Source organism: Grammomys surdaster, unplaced genomic scaffold, assembly GCF_004785775.1.
Source record: "Grammomys surdaster isolate TR1022 unplaced genomic scaffold, NIH_TR_1.0 63, whole genome shotgun sequence".
Classification (NCBI taxonomy): Eukaryota; Metazoa; Chordata; class Mammalia; order Rodentia; family Muridae; genus Grammomys; species Grammomys surdaster.
The window spans coordinates 30,069,280-30,096,659 of record NW_021604565.1 but is presented as its reverse complement, the minus strand read 5'-3'; the positions used below and the strand labels follow the sequence as shown (position 1 = coordinate 30,096,659).

General features: G+C 39.4%; 1 protein-coding gene across 7 annotated transcripts in view; it reads left to right on the top strand.

Annotated features, from left to right (window-relative positions):
* Enpp2 (ectonucleotide pyrophosphatase/phosphodiesterase 2) overlaps window positions 1-27,380 on the top strand; it is a 115,287-nt gene that overhangs the window by 49,449 nt on the left and 38,458 nt on the right. For 5 of the 7 annotated variants that reach the window (XM_028767898.1, XM_028767915.1, XM_028767888.1 and 2 more), the window contains exons 5-12: window positions 1,127-1,187; window positions 3,171-3,268; window positions 3,628-3,707; window positions 4,835-4,954; window positions 15,181-15,236; window positions 19,413-19,478; window positions 20,255-20,327; window positions 26,845-26,953. In XM_028767898.1, the coding sequence (XP_028623731.1) occupies window positions 1,127-1,187; window positions 3,171-3,268; window positions 3,628-3,707; window positions 4,835-4,954; window positions 15,181-15,236; window positions 19,413-19,478; window positions 20,255-20,327; window positions 26,845-26,953 (663 nt within the window). Of the gene's footprint in view, window positions 1-1,126; window positions 1,188-3,170; window positions 3,269-3,627; window positions 3,708-4,834; window positions 4,955-15,180; window positions 15,237-19,412; window positions 19,479-20,254; window positions 20,328-24,717; window positions 24,874-26,844; window positions 26,954-27,380 lie in introns of all 7 variants that reach the window. The other 2 variants (XM_028767939.1, XM_028767931.1) reach the window with 1 other exon arrangement.

Below are 27,380 nucleotides of genomic sequence, written 5' to 3'. Positions count from 1 at the left end.
CCCTAGAATCCATGTAAGAAGCTAGGTAAGGTGATAGATGAAGACAGTCAGATCCTGGGGTCTCATTGGAGTCTAGCCAACCCGCAAACTTCAGGTTCATCGAAAGACCTTGCCTCAGAGAATTAGATGGATAGTGTCTTAGTTAGGGTTTTATTGCTATAAAGAGACACCACGACCAACGTGATTCTTGTAAAGAAAAACGTTTAATTGGGGCCAGCTTACAGTTTCAGACATTTAGCCCATTATCATCATGTCGGGAAGCATGGCAGCATGGAGGCAGACATGGTGCTCTAGAAGTCAAGATTTTCTCTACATATTGATCTGCAGACAGCCAGGAGGAGATTGTATGCCACACTGGACATAGCTTGAGCATAAAAGACTTCAAATCCGGCCCCCACAGTGACACCCTTTCTCCAACAAGACAGAACTTCCCAATAGCTCGACTCCCTATGGGCTAAGCATTCAAAAACATGAGTATATTGGGGCCCAACCTATTCAAATTACCACAGATAAGTGACAAAGAAAGACACTTGCCATAGACCCGTGGCCTCCACACACGAAGATCTTATGTTCTCAGATCTTGATGCAAGGTAATAGGGAAAGACAGCTTGGGTTTTGATTTGTAAATTCAAGACTATACACATGCTCATCAGAAAAGTCTCTTTTGTAATATTTTATCTGGTTATCCTTGGGTATTATTATATCAACATAAGCCTTTTCTCCACCAGAAGGGAAGCTGTGTTAAGCTTTCTATGGCTTTGAGATCTTTAGCGGCAAGGGAGAGAATGTTCCATCTAATGACCAAACAGTTTATTTTTGGAAGGAAACAAACATGAAATCTTGTCCACTGACGCCACAGATTTTTTTTTTTAAATCTACAAACCGTTTAGGAGCTGAAAGCTGAAATAAACACCATTTGAGGTTATTAAATCTTAGCTTTCCCACCATGTATGGGTGTACTTTAAAAGCCAGAGCAGACACTAGACTTTATTTCAGAATTTCTTTTTAGATGGTATCCCATAAACAAGTACCAAAGAGGACACAGATTCTGGCGTTGCCCTTCTACTCTCTGGGTGGCAGCTATAAATAGACTCACAACAAATGTCCCCATTTTTTTTTCTTGTAGGAGAATCACACTGGGTAGATGATGACTGTGAAGAAATCAGAGTTCCTGAATGCCCTGCAGGGTAAGTGTATTTTGTCTCATGGATATTATGAAGTAGTCCATATCCCTTGATAAGCCATCACAAAGGGTAAATGACTACAAACTTCTTAAGATGGAGATTCCCGTCTCCACATAATCTTGTGTGAGTTCTTATAAATACATTGCCAGCCAATCTATCTTGAGGGTTGAGGGTTTTAAAAAAATAAAATAAAACTTGATTGATTATGTGATATTTGTATTTTTGTGTGTTTGTGTGTGTGTGTGTGTTTAGAGTGTGTATGCCACCACTCACGCTATAGCATGTGTGTGGATGTCAGAGGACAACTTTGTGGAGTTGATGCTCTCTTTCAGCCTTTGCGTGGCTACCAGGGATCCAACTCCAATCAACAGGCTTGCAGGCAAGCAAGTCAGTTGCTGAGCCATGCTGCCAGTCCTATCTTGAAGCTTTGATGTTCTTTTTTCCTTCAGTTTTTTTCCTATCACTACTGTGCATGCTGGAGTCTCAGTGTCTGCTGTGGTCCACCAAAGTGCATCTGCTGATCTCTGGAGGATGCATTTCCTGCCACCATTCTCTGCTCTACCACTGCACCTCCCCCACAGCAGTTCTGTTCTTGCCTTCGTTAGTGTGTGAGGGAGGGGAAAGGAAGAAGGATATGCTAGAATTTTTAAAGTTGTTATCCAAGAAGGTAGCTCTCAACAGATTTGGCAAAAACCTACTTCTCAGCTAAAGGGGTGACTTACAGGGTCATTACAGCCACACTGAGAGATACCTAACAGCTCAAGTGTGTCTGAAATTGGACACTTATGCCTTCCAGGAAACTGAGAAAATATATTCTCAACAAATATGTTTTCATAAAGTATTTAGTCTGTAAATATTTGTGTATGCATGTATTGCAGCCTGGGATGCAGAACTTAGGTGTTTAGATATCTTTATTTTTCTCTCCTCTTAAGAATCTTAATTAGGCCTAAGAAGAAGAAGAAGTAGACATCTCAGCACTTTGGATTATGGAATGGGATGAAACAATTTCTGACTGTTTTTGTAGGACCCCTTTAAAATATGTTTTACTTATAATATGACAAACTAAGAGTTTCTCACTTAGCTTCAAGTTATTAGAAAGAACTCTGTACATAGTTCACTATTCTCTTATGACTGACCAACTACACCCTTAGAATGATAAAGTTCCATTTTTGACCTGGATCAATGAGTCCTTTTAAAAATTCTTAATAATTTAAATCACCTTGGTATCAGCTTTACAATAGATTTGAAGGAATGCTTTTATGGTGCTTAGGTTTAGTGGGAAGAATGTTACTGTAGTTAATCATACCTCATTCAAGTATTCATTAATTTCTAATACATCTGGTAAGTATTTATTAAAATTGGACATGGTGGCACATGCCTATAATCTCACTGAGGCTGAAGCAGGAGAATTATGAATTTGAAGGCTGCCTAGTCTATATAACTAGTTCCTGGGTGGAAGCCATTAAAAGATAACTAAAAAACCAGATATACAATAGTGTATATATGAATACAAATAAGGTAGATATGTCTCAACATCATGAAGGAATTCAGAAGCATGGGCAACTAACATCATAGAAAGTAAACGTTGAGCTGAGTTTTGAAAAGTAGGCAAGAACTTTCCAAATCCAAAGTTGGATAAAATACATACTTTTGGCAGATGTTGCTTTCTTTCTTTCTTTCTTTCTTTCTTTCTTTCTTTCTTTCTTTCTTTCTTTCTTTCTTTCTTTCTTTCTTTCTTTCCTGAAGACCCTTGCTTGTAAGATAGGAAACAACAGCAGAGTCAACTACTTTCTCTTGGCCATGGTGACTTTGCCCAGTTAATTCTGAACTCGGTTGCCTCAAATGCTATGTGGTTGGGAGCCTAAGCTTGTCCTCCCTTCTTGTGTCTTTCTAGTACTGATTGGTCCTAGTCACTGAGTGTGGCTAGATACTGTGGAATGCCTATGGCAATAGTTTCTCAAGAGACTCACCCTGTTACTATTTAAGGTTTGCCCGCCCTCCTTTAATCATCTTCTCTGTGGATGGGTTCCGTGCGTCGTACATGAAGAAAGGCAGCAAGGTTATGCCCAACATTGAGAAGCTACGTAAGTCATTTCCTCACTCCATGTTCTCATCCAAGGTAGCCATTGCTCTGCTAGGCTTCCAGAGCATAGAGGCACTGTCTGTCTGTCTGTCTGTCTGTCCGTCCGTCCGTCCCTTTCTTCCCTCTGCCTTCTTTCATTCCTTCTTTTGTCTCTTTCTTCCCTTTCTCTTCCTCCTCCTCCTTCCTCTTCCTTTTCTTCCTCCTCCTCTTTCTTCTCTCCTTAATAAATTTCATTTCATTATTGGAAATAAAAGAAAGTAGTATGTTTATCATAGTTGAGAAAATGAACTTTATATATGAAGTGGTTCTGGATGGTTTTCTTCTCCTGATAACTGACGATAACTCATTTTCTACTTCCAGGGTCCTGTGGCACCCATGCTCCTTACATGAGGCCTGTGTACCCCACAAAAACCTTTCCTAACCTGTATACACTGGCCACTGTAAGTATTTGTTTTTGAGTAATGTATATCCAAAGGTCTAATTTAACCCTGTAATGGCTTGAAGGAGGGGTTAATTCTTTAAATATAGAACTTTCTTTAACTATAATATTATTTTAATAATTATTTGGGGATTTCACACAGCTTATTTTTCTTGTATCCTTTCTTGTATCCTGACTCTTCCCAGACAATTCCCTACTCCCTCAACTTTATATTCTTTCTCTCTTAAAGAAAACAAAAGCAAAAGATGGAAACAAAAGAAAAAGTCACTTAAGTATATAAAGTTTGACTTGTGTTGGTCAAACCTATTTGTTTGGATCATGTGTGCACACATGTGCACGTGTAAGTCAGGGAACAACTTTGAGGAGTCAGTTTTATCCTTTCTCCATAGAGTTCTGGGATGAAACTCAGACATTTAGGCTGGGAGGTAAAGACTTTTTACTAGCTGATATAGCTGGATGGCCTGAAGGGGAATTTAAGAGCATGTGGCTCAGAATTCAAAGAAAATCCATTTTCCTCCATTTGCCAGTGTTGTTCACAGTGAGAGCCACTCAAAGTTTGTGAATGACTGAACTGAATTGCAAAATTAAAATTATAGCTTTTTCAAGCATCATTCAAGCCTAGCTTCCCATTAAACTGTCAACTTCAGAGAAGTCTATCCTCTGTCTTCTGAACTTTCAAATAAGAATGTCAGTTTCAGGGCTTCTATGTTTTTATTTTCAAACATTCCAAACACTACCTTAGTTTCTTGTTTCAAACATAATTTTCTATTCTTATGATTATTTAAGTTATTGATTTGAAGAAGACATAGAATGATGAATGGAATCTTCTTTGGAGATTTGTATACATTTTGAACGAAGTAATAATGAAGTCCATTTTGTTACATTTCAGCAGTCAAAAAGAAAAATATTAGATTTCTTGCCACCATCTTAAATTTCTAAAATGATTTAAAATTAGTTACAACTCATGTGTGCTAAAATGAACTCAAAACAAAGGCTATGCATATCCTACTTGATTTGGTTAATTCAATATTGTTATAAAACCTTCTATGATAAGAAAATTGATGATAAAACTATTATATGTAGATTATTACAATGCTATTTTAACAATAAAATTGCTCTTACACAAAGGGTTTATATCCAGAATCCCATGGAATTGTTGGCAATTCAATGTATGATCCTGTCTTTGATGCTACCTTCCATCTTCGAGGGAGAGAGAAGTTTAATCACAGATGGTGGGGAGGCCAACCGGTAAGTCTTCAGTTCTTTGTGTCCATGGACCTGTGGACCTTGAAAGAGTTTGTGTAAAATGGAGGTGTTTTCATCTTTTGATATTTCATGTATGTGTTAAAATATGTATACATTTTCTATGTGTATATGTGACTATGTATATAGCATATTTGCATTGTATGTCTACATTTATATACATGTGGGTATATAATATATACATATGTACACACATATATGTATATATACACATATATGCATCTATATATGTACATGTGTGAACATAAGTTATACTGATAAAAGTGTGAGATGATAAATTTCTTCAGGATGATAGTGGTAGAAATGTATTGTGGTTGAATGTCAGAGCTCCTAAATGAATGAACAATCAAATACTACTGATTTATTAAATTTGGGGATACAATACAAAAGAAAAAGAACTATGTGTTCCCAAATATTTTGAACTCCAGTGGTATCATAAGCAGCAAAAAGAATGGTTTCTGGAGAAAAGGAATGAATTAATATTCATAGGAAATTTATAGGTTATTTTATAAATCCCTTTCAATCATACAGGGTAGGTGTAATAACTGGGATCCTACCTTAGTACTGAGGCAGAGACTGATACTTTGAGGAAGATCCTGTAGTGTACCTCAGACACTTGGGCAGAAAATCAAGAGGCTCCAGGCAGCTTCCCCTGGTGTTTTTCCTGTGACCGTATGGTTAGGCAACCTGCTTTGGTCAGACATGAGAAATGCACTGACATAAAGCCGTGGTTGTTGACTGTCTAGAGCTGGGCTTAAAAGTACAAACTGCAGGTCAGGAGGCTCAGAATCACCACAGGAACATAGACCAGGACACAGTCAATCGGATGTTCAGAGGGAGAGTGGAAACTGGTTGCATCTCAGGTTTCCGCAGCAACTGTCAGGGAGGTAGCTCATTAGACCTCTACATAGAAGTCTGAAAGAGGAAAGCAGCATCCTCCCTTACCCCACACAGCTGACATGCTGAGATGGCCTTGAATCTGAGCATTGGCTTCCACAGATGGGCAGCATAAGGAATGTAAGTTAGACATGTGCTACAAGGTATCACTTTCTGAGAGAAGGTCATCTGTTGTCAAAATATTCCTCTCTCTTAATAGGTAAATCACTATGCAAGAATAAATGTGGGCTTCTTTTTTTTCTTTTTAAATAAACACTGACTGACTTCCTGTATGCCTGTAGAAAAGGCTCTTTATAATAGATGTTCTGACTTTGCTGTTTTTATTCAGGCTGGATTCCCAGAAGTCAGTGATGACTTAGTTTGTGATCCCAGTGAAATTTAGTTGACAGGGTAGATTTCACAAGTTTATGATAGAGGAATATTTTATGAGCAAATAAAATGGTAGAAATGTGAGCGCTATCTGACTATCTCAAGTTGGCCTTTGGTAATAATTTGATTATGGAAACCAACTCTTCTCAGGAACCACCCGGGTATGTGGAGATAAACGGGACTCTGATGTAATTGGATCACCTTACACTTGGTGTTGACATCAAGTTTCCTCTGGGAAGTCATGCTAACATGACTCAGCAGCAGAAAAGTCCACACATTCATTACCTTCTGCAGGCACACAGCAGAGAGAATCTGTTAACCTGTCCCATGAAGTAAATTCTCTGTTCTCCTTTGTTGGCCTGCTTCCTTGCTAGCTCTCCCAGTTGACACATTTGACTAAGTCTCCTAATGTTCCCCAAGATTTGTGGTGAAACTGATTTGTGTTTCTGTCTATTATCTTGATCAAGAGAGGCACCGTGAGAATACTAAGGACCATCGTAGCTATAGTTTTTAAACTCATTGTATTGAAATCTGACCTATCTAAAGACCGTATAGACAAAAACTATAGGTAACTATTTGCTAAGTATACGAGCATACAGAGCATGAAGCACTATCAGACATGATTTGCATATATTATAGGCACATGTAGGAATTAAGCACTATAAGGAATGGTTTGTCTGTGTTCTAGGAGCACATATATAAACCTTTTAGATTTGTACATTATATAAGGTTCCCAGTGAAAATATAATTTCAGTTAATTTGAGCAGAAAAATTATTTATAAAAATATTAGACTGGTAATTCAATTTAATTTCATTTTTTTTTTCCTGAATGATGCAACTATGTAGGACATTTGGCTAAATAACACCAAGGTCAGATGCAATGCTGAGTAAAAGCCACTTCTCATTCCTGTTTAAAAACCTAGCAGATAGAGTGAAGATTTGGGAAGTGCTCATGTCAAGTTTTGAAGCTCCACAGTAAGTTTTCAGACTGTCACTTCTACAGCTTAATTTTACCTTTAAAATCAATCAGCCTGAGCGCTCTCACTCCGGAGTCTCTCTCGCCATGATCACATCTGGGAAGTCGCCACCCACTTGCTCATGAGGCTGTGCATCTCACTTGTGTTTTAATGGAGTTCCTTAAGGTGTTCTCCTTTTTGATAATGCTTTGATACAGTCCTGCGACTTCTGATGAAGAGGTCAGTGGATTACTCCTGTGTTCAGGTTGCATCAGGATGCATATACACGTGTGTATGTAAGTCCAGGGCACTGACTCAATCTGCCCATTGGAGAAACAAGTTGAGCTCACTTCCCGACTCAAGTCTTCTCAAGTCAAACTTCCTGGGTGTTTTTAAGGGGAGTAGATACATTGCTGCTCTTCTCAAGCTGCCTGGCCTTGAATTTCTTCTCACCCCTATGGGTGGGGCTGTGCTCATCCTCATGAATGAATTGCAGTCTAAAGTGAGGGAAGCAAGCTCTAAAAAGAGATGGCAAAAGGCCACACAACCGTGTTTGAGTGAGTTTCCAGAGAAAATGGAGATGATGAGAGAGATGGGCCTGCTGGGAACTACAAGTTATTGCCTGCTTTTCTTCCGTCTTTTCCTTCTGCCTCATTCCTATATGCTGATACAAGTCTACAGGATCTCCCCCCCCTCCACTACTTGTGTTTATTTTTGTTCATATTGCTGAGTATTGAACCAAGGGCCTTGTACCTGAAGCGTGTGATCTACTGGCGAGCACATCCCCAACAGCTTTGTTCTAGCTCTTAAGGCAATGGTTCTCAAGCTGTGGGTCGTGACCCCCACCGAGGTCACATATATCCTGCTTATCAGATATTTACATTATGATTCAAACGAGTAGCCAAATTACAGTTATGAAGCAGCAACAAAATAATTTTATGGTTAGGGGTCGCCATAACCTGAGGAACTGTATTAAAGGGCCATAGTATTAAGAAGGTTGAGAACCACTATCTGAAGTTACTTTAGTCAGGATAAGTTTTGCTCCCGTACTCACCATGAGGTACTTAGCCAGGAAATGTTCCTTTGCAAACCAGGCACTGGTCTCTCAATTTCCTTCCAAACTTCAGTTGAACTATCTGTTGTAGAGTTTCTGTTGCTGCGATGAAACACCATGACCAAAAAGGCACGTTGGGGAAGAAAGAGTGTATTTGGCTTACACTTCCATATTGCCAGTCATCATTGAAGAAAGTTAGGATGAGAGTTCCAACAGGGAGGGAACCTGGAGGCAGTAGTTGATGCAGAGGTCATGGAGGGTGCTGCTTACTGGCTTGCTCTCCATGGCTTCCCTGCTCAGCCTACTTTCTTTTAGAACCCAGGGCCATCTGTGCAAGGGTGGCTCCACCCACAATGGGCTGAACCTACCTACATCAATCACTAGTTAAGAAAATGCTCCATAAGCTTACTTATATCTGATCTACTGGAGGTATTTTCTCAGTTGAGGCTTCCTCTACTCTGATGACTCTAGCTTGTGTCAAGTCCATAGAAGAGTAGCCAGCATAGGATCTGTGCCCAGGATTCTTGCTTTAACAAAGATAAGTGATTCATCAGCTCTAGTTTTCTTTCCCTATCATACATTAAACTAACTTCTTTTGAAAAAGCTCATCTGTGGTGGTTTGTGGGTTGCTTGGGGAAAGAGACTGGCTTATTCATTTCTAGTCTAAAGATTAAATCAAAAGCCTGTGGTTCACTTGTTGCTTGTATTGGGGTTGATCTGCTCTGCACTTCATTTGAGACAGATTTTACCTAATAAATTTGAAACATGTTTGGTGTTCTCCCCACCCCCTGGGAAGTTTTTCCTTAAGACCCAAGGGCTTGGGGATTTAGCATAGCGATATGGTACTTGGGTAGCAAGCACAGGGTCCTGGGTTCAGCCCTCAGCTCCTAGGGGCTGGAGAGTTGTGTGGGAGGTAAGACTATAGAGTATAGACTTATAATCTTAGCTACTTGGGAAGCTGAGGTTAAAAGGATCACAAGTTCAAGGTCAGCCCAAACAACTTAGTGAGACCCTGTCTCAATGTAAAAAAGTACAAAGAAGGTTGGGGAAGTAGCTCTGTGGTAGAGCACTTTCCTGGCTTATATCTCCTGTATGGAAAAGAAAAAGAATGGAAAAACAAACCAAGCCCAAACAAAATAAGAGTAACAACAAACAAACAAACAAACAAACAAGCCAGTAGGGCTCCATTTTCTTAGTGTTGGTAGCCCCAGGCCTGCATAGCCACAGCCCTGTTGCTTGTGCATTGGCTGTAATTACCTGGAGAGCAGCAAGCTGTCCATGGTCTGTTCTCCTCCAACCTTTACTTCAGGTTCTCACTATCTCCTGATTCTCGGGAGCTTGTCTGCTTCTGCTGAAGGTAGGGATAGAGGGCAAGAGACTAATGGCGTGGGGGGGGCGGTGGAGGCAGAATCTGATCAAAATACATCAGATATGTGTGTGAAATTGTTAACAAAAATCTACAATGTACTCGTGTGTTGAACTGGCAGTCCTACATGCCCCTCTGGTCACTCAAAACTCTTCCCTACCCAGCTCTGTGACTTTGACTATACAAGACAATTTCTTTGCAATTGCTAAAAGGATTACAGTTATTTGCTTATATTTTTGAAAAATATTTCCAGCTTATTTTCCTTTTTGACAAGCTTGCCTGTTCCCATACCTATATATTATAGTTAATTACAGCAAGTGCTGAATTTCCCATTGATCACTCTGGTTCCAGTGGGAAAGCTTTATTGATTCTTAGCATTCCTGACAACACAGCAAGACCTTACTATCATATTGGCATTTGCCTGGTTTCCAAGCTACAGTTTCTAGGGCACAAATGGCAAATGTTGGACTTCTAGAGAAAAATCAACAGAGTTATAAGGATTAAGGGCTAGGAGATCTACACTTAGTATCTTCTTAGTTTATTTGTTTAAAGTTTTAACAACCTCTAAATAAATGTATGTTTGCTTCAAGTTCTGAGAAATAATAACTTACATTTCTCTGAATTAATAAAGAACTGTAGAACTTTTCTTTCTACTTAAAAAAAATTAGTAAAGTGTTGTTTTTGTCTTTCTTTCTTCCCTTCCTTCCTTTCTTTCTTTCTTTCTTCCTTCCTTCCTTCCTTCCTTCCTTCCTTCCTTCCTTCCTTCCTTCCTTCCTTCCTTCCTTCCTTTCTTTCTTTCTTTCTTTCTTTCTTTCTTTCTTTCTTTCTTTCTTTCTTTCTTTTTGTGGGGGGGGGAAGGCCTGCATTTTAGTGTCTTCAGTTTTGACAATTCCCACACTTCTGAGCCCTGAAATAAAAGATATCCATATGGCCTCTGCAGACGCTCTTCTGGGAGCTTAGGATTTGACTTAAAAAATCCTTCCAGGCTTCAGTCTCCCAGAACTTTGACCATACTATGAGATTATTAAGTGTTTGTTACCCCCTAGTTTTATAAAATCTAAAAAAAAAAAAAATCAAAAAAAGTTAACATGTGAGAATGTGTTCAAGAAATCTTGTTCAACTATGGAATACTTTCTCAATAAAATGTCGCTGTGTAGAAAAAGACACCAGGATGGGTATGGCCCTCATGCCTCACTGGACAACGACAGGGGGACTGGAGCCATTACAAGGTTCCCTTCAATTACTGGAGGTCAGGCCTCTATCTCTGCCTTCACAAGTTTAGAATTGCCACAGCCCTTCTATACTTAGAGAAGGGAGGAGATGTCAGGGGCAGCCCTGCTTACACACTGTAGGCCTAAAATCAGCCATAGGCCTAAAATCAGCAATAGGCCTGTCATACATGTATACTAATACCAAGTCTTGGGTCTCAGTGGAAAAACATTGAAACAGATGGCTATAAGCTAATGTTAACAGGCAGCTTTTGTGGAAATTTATAAGCCTGAGTAGTCATAGACCTTGTAAAGAGGTAGCCTTGGCAGACAATACCAACTTAGATAAGGACAAGTGAGTCATAGGCAGAGTCATAGTGACTTGTCCCCTGAACCTTCACCCAGCCAATACCTGGTTCTGAAGATATCTGTATTCCCCCTGAACACCCACACTCCAGTGTCATTCCCTTCCCTGCATCCTGCCTTTCTGTGTTTATACCCCTGTGTGAATTAATTATGCTTTGAGAAAAAATTAAAAAAAAACAACTAAAAACTTCTACCTCAGACTCCTGCATGCTAGGATTACAGGGTTGTGTCACCATGCGTGGGCCTAGAGAATTTTCTTAAGCTGATCTTCACAAAAATGTCTTTCAATAGAATGATAAGTTAGACAGATGTAGGAATTTCTTGGAGTTACCTTCTTTTTCCCCAAGACAATTTTCTCAAATATGTTTTCAGATATTATAGCATGTTTGGCATCTTAATTAATCATACTAGTGGGCTAATAAATTTTGATACTATTGCATATGTGCTTAGCATTTGGTAGCAAGGCTCTGAGTTCAGTCCTCAGCACCAGAAAAAAAAATTGACAAATTTCTTGCTACTCTGAAAAATATCTGTACTCCCCCTGAACACCCAGGCTCCGGTGTCATCCCCTTCCCCATGTCCTGCCTTTTTGTGTTTATAACCCCTCTGTGAATAAGTAAAAAATTACAATTTGATTTAAAAAAAATAAAATAATAAAAAAATGAAAAAAATGTTGCTGTGTATACTAAACAATAAAAGAAATGTTTATATTGGCATGAATAATTTTATATATCATCTTTGGTAGAGTATTTTAGCCCATGTTCCCCCCCATGTCTGTCTCTCTTGCCCTTCATTAACCATTAATTTTTTTTTTTACTTTCCAACCTAGTCTCCTTTTCCTTTCTTGTTTTTTGTATATGTATGTATCCCACTATAATTAATGAATACTGCTTATATGAGTAAATATGAATTTAATTTCATATCTTCTCTGATATTTACTTTTTTCTTCTCTTCCAATTAGGCCCCTTATTTCCTTTTAGAAATATAGTCAGTGTAGTAGCTACCAAGAAGGAGGGACCATTTTCTTGCCTTTTTTTTTTTCTCAGAAGAAAGGCATTTTTTTGTTTTTATATTTGATCTCAAATTTTTGATGCTCCTGTGTCAGCCTCCTACTGCTGGAATTATAGATGAACAATACCATGCCTAGCTAGAAACACACTTCTTGATCTTCAAATTATCCTAATAATTTATATTTTGGGATGTTTCAGATATAAATTATGATTCCCAACAGATAATTTCTGGAAAATACAGAAAACTCACAGATAACCGAGACTAATGGTATGCCCATGTCCTTGAAAGGTAGAGGCTACTAGGACCAGGATCTTCTGTTATATGATGAGCTTAAGGCTAGGCTAGTCTATAAAAGGCTCTATGTAAGAAGATAGATTCTGATTTTTGACACCAGTATAAGCGATTTATTGCAAATTCTTTTATATCATACACGAACGGGCTTGCCAGTCCACTGAGGAGGGCCATGGGTTGGGATGACGGCTAGGAGTATCCTGAAAGTACAGCATGTGAAGCCAGCCCTCTGGTGTTTTCCTTTATATATACCAAAGGTATGACTTTTCTTATATTGTTTAGTGTACACACCAACATTTTATTGAGAAGGTATTCCATATTTGAACAAGGTTTTTTGAACACATTCTCACATGATAGCATGTTTCAAATGATATCTTGGTCATCCTTAGTTTAGGGTGGAGCTAGGCCAGGCCAGGCACCTGAGAAGCTCCTTTGAGCAGTCCACCCACCCAGGGGTTCCAGTCATTCCTCCTGTATCCTTACTCTTGATTTCCTTGAGGGCTGTCAGAATAACTTCACCATTGTTCCTTATCATCTTCACACTGTATTTGCAACCTTCTATCCCTGCAAATCCTTCTTCCGGTCAGCTAAAAGTTATACCTAGGATTTTACTATACATCAGCATGAGCACTACACTATAATTTTGGAAAATGTAGGTCTTTATTTGAGACGTTCATGTTATGATTTTTTTTCTTTAACAAGCTCCAAGTTGACCTCATATTTCTTATATAGCAAATACTACTTGGTATTTGATACAGTTTTCTTGGAAACAGCAAGGCAGCTGGTTTTCCAGGAAGTTGTTTGGATATGAATGCAGTGAATGTGTGTCACTGGAAATAAAGTAAGTATAAACATTGGTCCTATATTACAAGGAACAGGTCTCTTTAGGATCTGGGACACTTTAGAGGCTGGCACAAGGTGGTTTAATTTGAGTCATCTCTTTGTTGGTAGGATTGTTGAGGGTAAAGTGTAGGATGAATTATGAAATCTGGATGGTGCAAGCCAGAGGTTATCTATAATGTGGAAAGTTGTTTCCCAGTGCTGGACCAGACGAAAGAGAGATACTTACAGCAATTTGAGATCCCTAAATCTTTGAGCCATCCCAGAGAAACAGATGTCCTAGATCAGAGGAAGCCATGAGATTGAGGTGAGGTCCTCCTCCCTCTTGCTCACTCAGAAACCCACAAGTGTCAATACTCTCGTACTTTATGGCTCACTTGTTAACTACAATAGCTGAGACTCCTTAGGGAGCAGATTTCCAGATGCTCCAAGGGGCTCTAGGATCCTTTTAGAAGTTTTCGAGTTAGGCATCTTTGAAATGGTTAACCAAACTCCTTGATCCCTATGCTTCCCAATTACGTATTTCTACAGTAAACAAATAAGTAATAAAATAAAGATATCTATCAGAGTCATAAGATACTCCCAAAGTCTGGATGCAATGGAAAGTCTGGATGCAATGGAACGTGAAAACGTTCCTGTTTGCTTTGGTCTTTAGCTACACTTGTCATGTGTTGCCTTTTCTCTTCATTTGAGAGGGTTTCTTCCCACAGACTTCTAGTGGGACACTTGCCACCGTAAGCTGTTTTTAATGCTTGAAGTAAATGGATTCCACTGATTTTCACTATTGTGTAATAATAAAAGTCTGAAGTGAACTGTTTACCCAATGCTAAAACACTGGTTTAAGGACTTTAAGTGAATTAACTCATTAAAATAGAGCATCATCCCACGCACTAGAAAAGTCCATCTGCGTCGGGAGGGAAACCAAAGCATGAAATAATGAAATAGCTTTCTGGAGGCCCATGCAACTGTTAGGTGACAGAAGCAAGGGTCAGGGTCCAGGTTGCAAAGGGTCGAAGCTTAGCTTCGGAACACTTTCATCTTTTGCTTCTTTTCATCAGCATGAGCTAGAAAGAACTCAACAAAAGAAAACAAAAAACAAACAAATGAACAATCAAAAACAAAAATAAACCCCACCTCACTGTGTATCCTAGGGTTGTCCTCTTGCCTCAGACACCTTGGTATTGTGATTGTAGGCATGCATCAATGGCTGGTTCATAGAGAATATTTTAAAATACTCTTCAAGTAATGCTCCATTCACCTAGCCTATTCTAGGAGCTTTCCCTTAGAGCCCCATTCACTAAAAAGAAAAAAAAAAAGCTAAATGAGCAATATAGAAGAAACTATAGATTAGAAAGTAGTCTTTTTCGTTCTTCCCCTCCCACCCCCCATTCATCTAGTTTAAAGTCAAACATGACAAGCTAGATTTAAGGATTCTGACATCTGGGTACCAAATTGGGACTCTACTCCATAAGGCCAACAGTTGTAAAAGAAACATATGGTCTATCCCTGCATCCTTTGATGAGCAGAATTCTGCCATATAAGTAACGCTTAAAACAATGATCAGAAAAGACAGGTATAGAAAAGAGAGACTTTGGGGGATGAAATATATTTTTCGAAAGGCGGTGGCATCACAGCAGAGCTTTTGAGAACTTTTTCAGAATATGTATTAAGTAACATTTATGGAAATAATGAGGCTGACTTCCAGATGTGAAAGAAAAATGGTTGGAAATACTGTGAATTTTATGGTGGGCATGAGTAGAGTATACCATATCAGATCTAATGTATTTTAGTCTTTTTCTTCTTTGACCAGAACTCAGAATGTATTAAAAAGCCTCTTATATTTTCCTCATTAGCTATGGATTACAGCCACCAAGCAAGGAGTGAGAGCTGGAACATTCTTTTGGTCTGTGTAAGTTACCTTTATTTTGTCAATGTTTATAAAATTACGGTTATAGGTCAATTGATGAGACATCAATTTAAGTCAGCTTCATTTCAACTAAATGTAAACATGTCAAATTTATGAGAATTTACTGATTCAAAAATAACTTTCCAGGCATTGTTTTCTTCTTCAAGGTTCATTCTATGCCTCATTTGACTTCCCCACCCCCCTTCCTGCTCTCTCTCTCTCTCTCTCTCTCTCTCTCTCTCTCTCTCTCTCTCTCTCTCTCTCCTCTCTCATCCCATCATTTAGTTAAGAATACCTTTCTCCTGGACCTGCCTTTTACATCTTTTATCTTATTAATCTTTACTTTGTCAACTTTTCATCCAAGAGTGTGTAATTCTTTTAGATGATTACTACAGTTTCCGTTATCATTATTTTTAAATATATTACAACCTACTGTGTTTACTTTGTGTTTACTTATTTTGATTCCCAACTTTAGATGCAGAGTGTAGTCTATGTAGGGCAGCTGGGAGGGTTTGACACAGTAGACCAGGGTTGGGGAAATGTCCATTTTAGTTCATTTCCCACCAAACTTCTCAATTTTCCCAGTGAGATTATGGGACTGTCCATCCCTTCAGAAGTAACTGGAGGCTAATAATTGACATTTTCAGGCTTTCAAAGTAAATTGAACTGATAAAATGGTCAACATGTTGATGGTTTTTAAGCTCTTTTAAATAAGAAACAGGATCTGTTTCAACTTTCATGGGGATTTTGTTCCTAGATTGATGTTTCCATCTTTTGCTTTTGTTTTTTCCAACCTAAAGCAGTTTCCCCGTGTTTGTTTTTTATGCTTTAACAAAGCAATCTGACTGATCTATTAGCAGCAGTGTGCTGGGATCTGTTGCATGTAGTTTTATGCTCTACCCGAATTTATTCTGGGAGGTGACCATGCTACCAGCCCCATCTGGCTTCCCTAGAATCCTTGGACAAAACACACACACACATGGGTTCAGATTAATCCAGAATGATGCTTTCTCTAGATTCAAATTCAGGAATGGAGGGTAGACTCTTCTGATTTGAAGGAGTTCAGCTGAAATAATTTTGGGTGATCTGAAGCTAAGACAGGTGGCCCTTTAGAAGTAGTTTTTCTTTTCCCTTACAAAGCGGTCCCGACTTGAGAGGTAGGTGTGGCTAGGTTAGAATCAATGCTGCTTAGTGTAAGTGGTCTGTTGTCTACCAAGTTAACCTCCCACAGATTTCTCAGGTTTTAACCCTTGGCTCTCACAGATGCATATGGGAATTGTGCTCTGCAGAATGGAGAGGAGCCAACAACATAATTAATACTTAGTCCTCACCCTTACCCCCCCTGGAACTGCTGGAAAGCTTTCTTGAAAAGGCCCAGTGTTCTGTCTTTGAATGACAATTTTCTCCACCCATTTGAAACCACTTATAAGAAGGTGGCTTTTGTGTGCTCCCAAGATGTCTTTGCCTCTCCAGCCATTCTTTTATCCCCATGTCCTGGAAGTGAGCAGGCTCATTTACTTCCAACTCTGACCCCTTTGAAGCTTTTTATAACTTTATAAAATATGATCAGGCTTCTCACTTTTATGGGGAATATATATCAAGGGAATCTACATATAGTCCATTTTGAAAATTTTTTAAATTTAAATAAAACCAGATTCAAACCATAGGTTTAGACTTTAAAGGCCCTCTTTAAAAAAAAAAAAACACAGTTTCTTATTGCAGTCTAGAATTTTATTCTTGCTCTTAAATGATAGTGTTTCATTTCAAAATCATCCCCAGCTGACACTGCATCTCGTTCCTTTGTTCCAATTTATTCTTAGAGGCAGTAATTCCCATTATATAGACGTGTTTAGTTTGAATAGAATCCTAGTTCTGCTCCTTGTAAGGTGACTAACTTGAGCACTGACTATCTCAACAAATCAATAGCCTCATCTTTAAATAGGAATAATAATGAGGGCACTGTAGAGACAGAATGAGGTAACTTCTTTAGAGTGCTTTATTAGGTTCCTTGGTACAGAGAGAACAGCCAATAACTGATATTTGTTTTTTATTCTCTTTATCTCTTTAAGCACTGACTAGACAATGTAGCCCCTGACCACTAAGTTCTTCATTAGTCAGCCCTCCATTTTCTAAATTTTAGTTATCTTTGTTTTTTTTCAGGTTTGTGGTGTGTGTGTGTTTGTGTGTTTGTGTCGGTGTCTTATATACTTGGTCTCAAGATTAATCCTTTGTCAGTTGATGCTGCTGGAGACAGTGACACACTCTATTTTCCTTGCTGCCTAGACAGTTGCTGGCCCCTGATCAGATTATTTGCAATTCTCTGCCCTGTGTTTGAGACACTCATGCCTAAGGGCCCTGTCTTTTTTATCTGTAAGATTATTTTCATAGCACGTTGAAAACTTTAGAGACAACCTTGTCCAACTCTTTGTTTTAGATATCAGAGCATTAAGGCCGAGTTTGCTAAATGTAGTCGTCAAGCTCACACTCATGATGGACTCCAGAGTCTTCATTGTTGCACAGATAACACTAGAGGGTGGGTGGGGGTGTGGTGGAGCTTCTACTTAAGAAATGATAAAAGATTCCTCTGCTTTTCGAGTCCAAGTAGAGGAGGATGACTCCTACCATAGTCTTTTTGATGAGAGAGTCTTGTATCTGTGTTTATATACCTGCCTTAATTGTATTGTACCTTTTATATACATTTTATGAATAAATGTATTCTTTCTATAGAACTAGAAATCCAGCACATGATTATATAAATGAGAATTTTTAACGTATCTATTAACTCTTTGATAATTTCTTATACTATGTTTTCATAATATTTACTTCCCACACCTTCTTGTACCTCTCCTCTAGATCCACCCCATCTCTCCACCTGTCTGACTTCATGACTTTTTTATTTTTATGTTTTAAAAATCCTACCCAGCAAGTCCACTTGATGCTATTGATGCTGCCCATGTATTCATGGGTATGAGACCATCCATTCCAGCACTGTTGAAGTAGTAGAGGTCAGAGCCTCAAAGAGAACTGACTCCCTCCTTTAACGACCAGCTATCAGTAGCTCCTCAGGAGTGGAGGGGGGCAAGCCCCATTCCTCCATGCTAGAACATTGATTGGCTTGGTTTTATAAAACTAGCATTTTCCTATGAGCCAGGAATGATTTCAAGAACTTTACATATCTCTTTGGATCCTTCTAATAGCCTTATGAATGGGTACTGCTAGTAGCATTTTTCCAAAAGATAGATACCTTGTCAAAGGGTGAACATTCTGAACTTGACATGTATTCTGCCACCTTGTATTTCTCTACTGATGCCAGGAGTTCATATTTGTGGTGTGACACCATAAGAAAGCAGCTTTCAGGTAGATAGAAAAAGAAAGTAACAGGAATAGGCTGGGGCACTGGCTTTTTTTTCTTTGTAAGTGAGGAAAGAATTCAAAATATGCAATTAAATTTATTTTGTTCTGATACAACGGATTTCTAAGACTAAAAGGATTAAATTCCTTAAGTGATTAACCTGGCTTTGCTTAGTCTGTTTTGATTTCATTTATAGGATATAATAAGCAGGGCCACATTTATTCAATGTCAGTGCAATATGTTTACAAGAGGATTTATTTCATAGTAAGCATGATTTTGTGCTCTTGGAGGTCATCTCTAGACAGAGGATTCTGGGGTGGCATCAAATCCCGAGAGTAGAGCTAAGTGGAGCTAGGGGAATGGGTGTCGATGGCAGGCACAGAAAGAGGGTCCCTAGGTCTAGTCATTTACCATGTTTGTGAGGATCTATCTTTTCCCCAGCCACCTTGTTGATGTTCCCTGAGACTAAGGATTTAAATGGTCTACCCAATAATTTTCCTCACCACGATAAAACTAGTGCAAGTTTGGATTCAATATGAATTAGCCTCTATGGTTTGATCTTAGAGCAGAAGAACATTTTGTGTTCCTTGTTGTAGGGTGAGCGATTTTTTTCTCAAGTCAAGATAGTGCTTAGCTTGCGAGCATCCTGTCCTGTATTAGCCAAGAGCTCCTAATGCTATTACCAGGCCTAGGGTAATTATATTCAACAGAGGAATGGTAGTTTAAACACAAAAGCCATTGTGGATGAAGATTATAGCCCTTTTGTCAGTCTTGTAATTATGTGTGCCTGCTCTTGATAGATCTGCTTTGTTTTTATGCCCCTTCAGGAGCATCCCTCATGAGCGGAGAATCCTAACCATTCTTCAGTGGCTTTCCCTGCCAGACAATGAGAGGTATTTGTTCTCCTCTCTCCTTCTCTCTTCCTTCTTCAAGATCTTTCCATCTTGGGCTAGTGATGGACAAAACACTCGATGAATGGACTGGGACATAGAAGCACAGCCAAGGATTGCTGTTATTAAACGTCTTGTGCTTATTGACCTTAAGCATTATTTCCTTAAGAAGGTTTCAGTTACCAGGGGACCATTTAATTCCACGGATTATTCCAGCTGTTAATCCTGGTGACTTCAGAGGACCTGAAGCAAGTTGTTGGCTTTGATAAAGGAATCAATCTCCAGCATCTCAAGGACTGAAAGGCGTCAAGCCTGAGTGTCCATCCCCTTGAATATAGTCAGTTCTTTCAGACGGTGACCACCATGTTCTGTTACATAAGGATGTAAGGAGTCCCCAGTGAGGCTGGAATATTTTCATTTTGACTTTTAAGGCTTCGAAGTTGCACTTGCCACTTACACAGTGAGAAGTGGTGTGGAAGCGTAGCTCGACGGGTGAAGAAGTAATAGCAAGCGAAAGTTTTTATTGTACTACTAACCATGGGTGGGAGACTCATTCAGTTAGAAGGATTTTGTTTTTGAATTCTTTTAGGTTAATGTTCAATGATGGATTTCATTATGACATTTGCATGTATTTGTGTTACTATGATTTGCTTTCTTCTATTTCCTTTCTGTTGCCTTTCTGTGTGCTCCCTAACCCCCTTGACATGTTTGTTTGTTTGTTTGTTTTATGGATTGCTCTATGTAGCCTGGGGTTGATTCTGGTTCTGATTTTTCCACAGGCCTTCAGTTTATGCCTTCTACTCAGAGCAGCCTGATTTTTCTGGACACAAGTACGGTCCTTTTGGCCCTGAGGTTAGTAGTTTACCATCTGCCTGAGGAGAACCTGTGTTCCCAAGTCACCTACCTTCCAAAACCTTATTTTAGGATTTGTACATAGTCTGGGAATTTTCATATGTAAAAGGCCTAAACATTGTCAAATAATGTGTAAAATTTAGACTAAAACCTTAAATGCACTTGTTTCTCTTACAGAAACTTTATTTCAGATTGCTTTAATATAGAAACTTATACTAAATATGGTGCTATAGGGAATAGGAGAAATTGTAGCCATGAAGGAAGGCATCGGCAGAGATTTGGTTACCATTGGCTAGGACAGAGTGAATTCTTGAAATCCTTGATACACATGATACCGTAACTGAATTTTAACTCCCTTAAAATGGTTACACAGAGGAGAAGTTATTCATCAGCCTCAGTAGCCTTATCATGATCAACCTGACATATGGCATAGGAGAAATATATTTTATCGGGTATTTGGACATAGATGTTCATACTGTGAAGCCATGAGCACTCCAGAGATGCAGATGATAAAATGCACTCTTTTTTTTTTTTATTGGATGATTTATTTACATTTCCTATGTTGTCCCCTTACCCCATCCCCCACCACCCCCTCGGAACCCCCAATCCCCTCGCCCCTCCTCCTTCGTCTCTGTGGATGTAACCTCTATCTACCCCCCCCACTCCCACCTCCCCACCCTCAAAATTCCCACCCCCTGGGGCAGATAAAATGCACTCTTAAATGAGAGAGATGCTCCATTGGAGGCAGGTGGCTAATGAGGCTGGTGATGCTCTGGCTACCCTCAGCCATCCCAGTAGAAGACAATAAGGTACAATTCACTAGAGTATCATGTCCAGGAAATGGTGGCATATTATTGTTTTCATTGATTCATGATGGAATCCTTCCTAACATTTCAGTTAGTCTTGCAATATGATGAGGTCTGCCAGTCAAACTTTTAAAATATTTTAAATGCTTTTCATTGTCATCATGGGACACAGAGGTCATTACAAAAATGTAAATACTAATGTGAGCTGAGAAAATTATTTTAAACAGTCTTTGTTGATGGCTACTATCTCCAATTCTCTGGAAGCCCATGATGGCACAGTTGCGTTAACTAAATTCACTGTGTTCAGCATAGGGATATCTTAAAAATGCAGATAAAGGTATCTTGATTGGAGCAGTTCTGAACAAATTGTCCATGTCTAAGCAAATGCAGTGAATACTAAGAAGATAGAAGGATTTCTGACTGCTCCACCAGCAATTCAGTGTCAGGTGAATTTTTTTTTAAGTAGTAGAAACTAATAACTATGAAACTATTCATAGTTTGTCTTGAATCATGGAAATCATATAACTCCAAGACTCTTTTATTCTTTTGATACTTATGCATTATTGCGTGACTATGAAATGCAAATGATAAAATAAGGTAAACATCTGCATACATGAAACACAAAAAAGCAAGAATGGCTGTTTTGTCTTTGGGAAGACTTTCTTTAAGATTAAAATGAACTGGAGGAGACAGATTTTTTTTTTTTAAATGTTAAAAAAAGACATCCCATAAACACTTAACTAGTTCCATGTGCTCTATTAAAAAGTACAATTTTGCTGGAATAACATCCTTTAAAAGAAAAAAAAACAGGAATTGGTACTGATATAGCCATTCTTTTGAAAGTCAAGGCTGGTACTTGTGAGATTTGAGGCTGTTTAAGTTTCTTGGTAACTGGAGGATTTATGGTAGGCTCTCAGACCGTGAACCTTCGCACAGAACCAGCTAACTTTCCCACAGAAGAGGGGAATCAGACAAGCCCCCTATGGGCAAATTATAGGAAACATCACCTATGGGGCAAAAGCTGGCTCTTAACAATGCACAATAGTTATAACACATCTGATACCCTAAATCCCATGGCTTAGTAGTAAGTGTTCTTTTTCAGGGACATCTCTGGCTTTGTGATACGTGTGGTTTCGTTATAGCTACCTTGTGAAAGCAGATGCATTTTGATTAAGAAACAACCCAGTTATCTCAAAATGCTGAGCAATGACTAAATAATCCAAGCTGTAGAACGCTTTAATTTGGTACAATGATGGTTTCTATGTCCATAATTGCTTAGAAACTTACACACCTTCCTCCTATAGTGTTTTTTGAGTTAAGAATTGTAAGTATTCTCATTATGCTTTTTTTCCCCAGTATTAATACTTCTTGCAGCTGGAGTTTCTTCCCTAGTTGCTGGGAAACCATTATTGATTATATGCCCTAGAGAATCTCATAGCCTGACCATGCCTCATAAAGAAAAGGACGTTTTTCAGATTCCAACTCTTTCTCATGGTTCTAAGAAACTTCTACTGAATCCAAGGCAAAAATCATATTGTTCTGCTAAACTATAGCCAAAGCAAGCCCGCAAAACCTTTCTTGTAGGATAAGCTTGATTGGCTCGAATACCTGTTTACCATAAACATCAATGTGCATGCATAAACATCTGTGTGTCATCAGAGATCCTAAGTGTGCATGAGAGCACCGGACCCACTAGATGAAAGTTTACTAAAACTCAGAACTTTTGACAAAGAACAAGGAAAGAACTTATGTTAGAAATTGAAGTGAAACGAGTCTAAGTAGCAAAGAGCTATATGGCACAGTAAGATGACGTCAACTGAAGTTTGTGCTTTATTTGCTTAATATTTGAGTACACTTGTTTTTCAGGGTGAGTCTCAAAGGCTCTTAACTGAGATGGCCAAACACGGGGCTAACAGTTTGGAGAAATGGTGTACTGTTCCTGCTTTCATAGTGTAATGGTGAATGTTCAAAATATGCTTGCTTTCGATTATTGGCACAATCTTTTCTTTTTTCTTATTGATCTATGCTTTATCTATGACTTCTTGTTCGGCTGCTCTTCTGGGCCTAGAGGCAGAGCTTTGGCTGGCTAGTCCCTACCTTCAGAGGGTAAAGAATCCTTCTGAAAGGCAGGGAAATTTGCATCCCGCCCCTCTCCCATTCTCTGAATAACCTCAGGCTAAAACTTCTAAATTCAGGCTGAAGTATGGCTGGACAGTGAAAACTTAGCTTTCCGTCTACCTCTAACATCCGAAGAAGGAGAAACATGCCTTTGTAATGACTGGATGAAAAGTCCATCTGCTTACACTCCATTTCTTCTGCTCTTCTAACCTGCTGCAATTGGAACGGTTCTCTGGGCGTCTTTGGAATGTTGGAGTTTCTTTGCAAATGGCTTAGAGTTTGATGGGCAGATTCGAGCGCTCGCAGAATGTTCTCAGTGACCATGACATGGAAAAACCCTCTTCCTTTTTCCTGCTCTTCTCATGGAGACTTGCCTAAACTAGAAGCATTAAAACCAAAGCAAAGCAAACCAAAGTCTACAGGGCTGTGACTTCTGATCGCTCTGCCAGAGAGAGAGGATGAGACAGAAACAGGAAAGCTCATGCAGCTGCTTGCCCTGCGAACAGAGCAACCGCATGGCAGACATCCCCCTTGGTTACACTAACACTGATCCTCTTCCTGCCCCTGCCTGCATCCCAATGGCTCTTGGAACAGTCCTGCCAAGAGATAAGGTAGCTAGGTAGACAGCAAGGCCTGCTGCTTTAATTCACCTTTGCACCATCAGCAAATCAGGGGCTGGTTTTCCCCAGCACTGGGGTCTCTTCTTCACTTGATGATTAGAAGTTATGGCTCTCTGGATTTCCAAACAATACTTATAGAACCATTGTTGCCTCAGACAACGAGCCAGCTTCCCATAGCAAGTGTCTGAGTGAAGTCTTTCAAAGAGGATTTCTAAACATAGTCCTATGTGTTCCTCTTTTCTGCCAAAAATCCTGATGTGGATGAATTCATTCAGGACCAACAGGGACTGCTTATCATTCCTGTTTTAGTTTGTCCTTGGTTGAACATCCAAGCTGAGAGCCCTCTGATATATTTGGTGGTATGATCACATAGGTGTCCATCAGTGGCTGAGTTGGAACCACCTACCTACATGAACTTAATTTTCACCTTGAAGTGACCCAAGTAACCTTGACTCTGTTTGGTTACAGGCTAGTACTTTATCCACAGAGAACTTTTTGTAACCAAGAAGCAGTCTGTCCCCAGTGCAGGAATCACAGAGCTGCTTGCCTAATGTCACTTTCAGATGTACCCATACACTGGCTTCTCAGCCAAGGGCAGTGCACATGACTAGATCCTCTTACGTCATATCCTAGTATCAGCAAGGAAGCTGTGACCACATTGAGACCCAGGTTAAAGGCCTCTCTCCATAGAGAGTCACCTCTCATTCTGATGTGTTCTCCCTTAAGGAGAACTTAGTTTTGCCAACTCAGACTCTGCTGACCCCAGATGGGAAAGTATGAGCTTTACTATCTGTCCCAGAGGGACAGGCGACTTCTGAGTACAGACATCTCTATCCGCCAGTACAGGAGAGTAGTTATGGCTCACCTCTTACTCCGCCTAAAAGACCTAAGAGGAAAGTTGCCCCTAAGAGGAGACAGGAAAGACCAGTTGCTCCTCCAAAGAAAAGAAGAAGAAAATTACATAGAATGGATCATTATGCAGCGGAAACTCGTCAGGACAAAGTAAGTTTATCTACTGTTCCAAACCTCTGTGGCGGGCAGGTCTGGCTTAAAGGCTGCCTTTGGTGCCTTGGTTTGAAAATCGTCTGGGTAAGGTTTAAGAGAACTGCTGTGTTCTCCTTGGCTCTGAGTCTAGTATCATCTGGTACTTTAGAGGTTAACAGTGATGTGAAGACATCTTGCACTTTCAGTACCATAGAAAAAAAAGGGGGTCTTTGATCTTCTTTAAAGTTAGTTGACCCCAAACGAATGAATGGATGTTGCCATTCAGGCTGTAGTGACAGCTTAGAGAGCTATTGATTCTGCCTGGGGAAAAAAAGTCACTGTGATTTCTTGTGCTATCTATTGAGAAGAATCTCAGAAGCTGGTAGGGCAAGTCTTTTAAAAGAATGCAGATTAGAACTCAATAAAAATGCTGACTTTGGTTAGTGGGGTATACTTTCTGAGCTCAGGAGAGGTCTTGTGTGGACAAGAGAAAACTATGGGCAGACAGAGCTGCATATTTTTTTTTCTCACAGTGGTAGTAAAAGAATTTACTTTTAACATTTACATTCAAAAGAACCTTTGCTTATTCATTCTCTCAAAACCTTCAAATTCCTGTGAGGCAGATTCTTTGTTGTGAACCTGATTGCCAAGAAGTTAAGTTCTGGATTTTACCTGAATTGTCCCATTGAATGAAGGAAAATAACTCAGGGCCAAGGATAGACATGTGTTATGCATTTCATGTTTCTATGTCTAGACATGGATCTTGGAGGACAGTGTGTTTCCCAGACAAATACCACTTAGACGCACATCTGTTAGTCCCTTCAGGTTCTGTGGCACATCTCATTCTGCAACTCTCAGTTGTGATTTGAAATGCCAGAGAAGAAAAGAGGCCTCTCTACCTTGTTTCACGGATGGAATGATACAAGCCGAGAAGATTCACATGGCAGATGCCATGATGCATTTGAATGGAAATGATGTTCAAGCTTCTTCTTTCCATCTTGGTTATCTTGGATGTATGTCTGTGGTTGTTGACTGAGCTGTGAAATCCATCTAAACTAGTGTTTGGTGTTTGTCTGCTGGGAGGTTTCTTAAAACTTTCTGTTTCATGATGAGAGATGAGACCCCGAAGGCAATCTTATGTTATATCTCCTGTTGGAGCTATAGTGAGAGATGGTGGATCGTGTTTCTTGGGCTTTGGAAATGTTGCTTGGAGAAGAATTGGGAATTTATACTTGATTAGTCTAACTAGAAGGAATTCCGAGGCTCATTGTTGTTTGTTAGGATTCTTGTCCCTTCTTATTTAATCTGCACGAAAACAATGAAGTTGAGAAGCAGTAGCTTGTCCTGAGGATGGCTCCACAATTGGTTGCTCTCTGAGGTTGGCAGTTATGGTCTTTGGAACAAGGGACACGAATCTTGTTTTATTAACAATGTTCTAATTCATTTCCCAGGAGGTGATGATTTTATCCTCCAGTCTTTATGCTTTTGATTCCCTCAGCTTCTCTCTCTCTCTCTCTCTCTCTCTCTCTCTCTCTCTCTCTCTCTCCCTCCCTCCCTCCCTCCCTCCCTCCCTCCCTCTCTCTCCCTCCCCCGATCATTCTGGTGATTTTACACAGAGAAAAAGGGATTTACACTCTCCATCTGACTTTTTACTCACTCTTAAAACTCTTGGATTTACAGAATATGATTACTTTATGGAAAAAACATTTTGTACCTCAAAAAGGATTTACCTCAGTAATTTGTGATATTTTCATATCAAAATATTTCAAAAGGGATGGGTTAAGGAAGCTTTTTATTCTCGCAAGCGATTGCAAGGTACTTACAGACTATTACCATTAAAAAAAAAAAAAAGGAAAATATTTCCTTGACAAAACTCTGCCTCTGGGCCAGAAGTTTTCTTTCCAGAATGTTCTAAAAGTAGAAGAACTATGGAAATTGTAAGGTAAAAATACATAAATAAATACGTGAGGACTGACTTGCTTTTTACAGATGACAAATCCTCTGAGAGAGATTGACAAGACCGTGGGGCAGTTAATGGACGGACTGAAACAACTTAAGCTGCACCGTTGTGTGAATGTTATCTTTGTCGGAGACCATGGTAAGGATTCATTTTTATTTTGCTTTTAAGACAGAAGCTTCACAGAATGGTGGTGTTGGTACATGCCTTTAGTCCTAACACTTGGGAGGCAGAGGCAGGATCTTTGTGAGTTTGAAGCCAGGCTATAGAGTTAATTTCAGGACAACTAGAGCTATACAGTGAGACACTGTCTCAAAAACCAAAAACCAAACCAACCAAGTAAACTGAAAAGATAGAAGTTTCCCAGGGTGTTGAACAAAGGAACCCCTGCTCTCTGAGTCCAAAATTCTGTTCTTAACTTCCTTTTTCCCCTTTGCTTCAGGATGGGGAAAGAAATTAGGTCATGACACAAAAGTTAGAGAGACACGTGGGGGGGGGGGATTTCTTCATCCTCATGTTCTTTGTAGGAGAGGCCTTGCTGCAAAAATCTGTCTCCTATTAAAGTCTC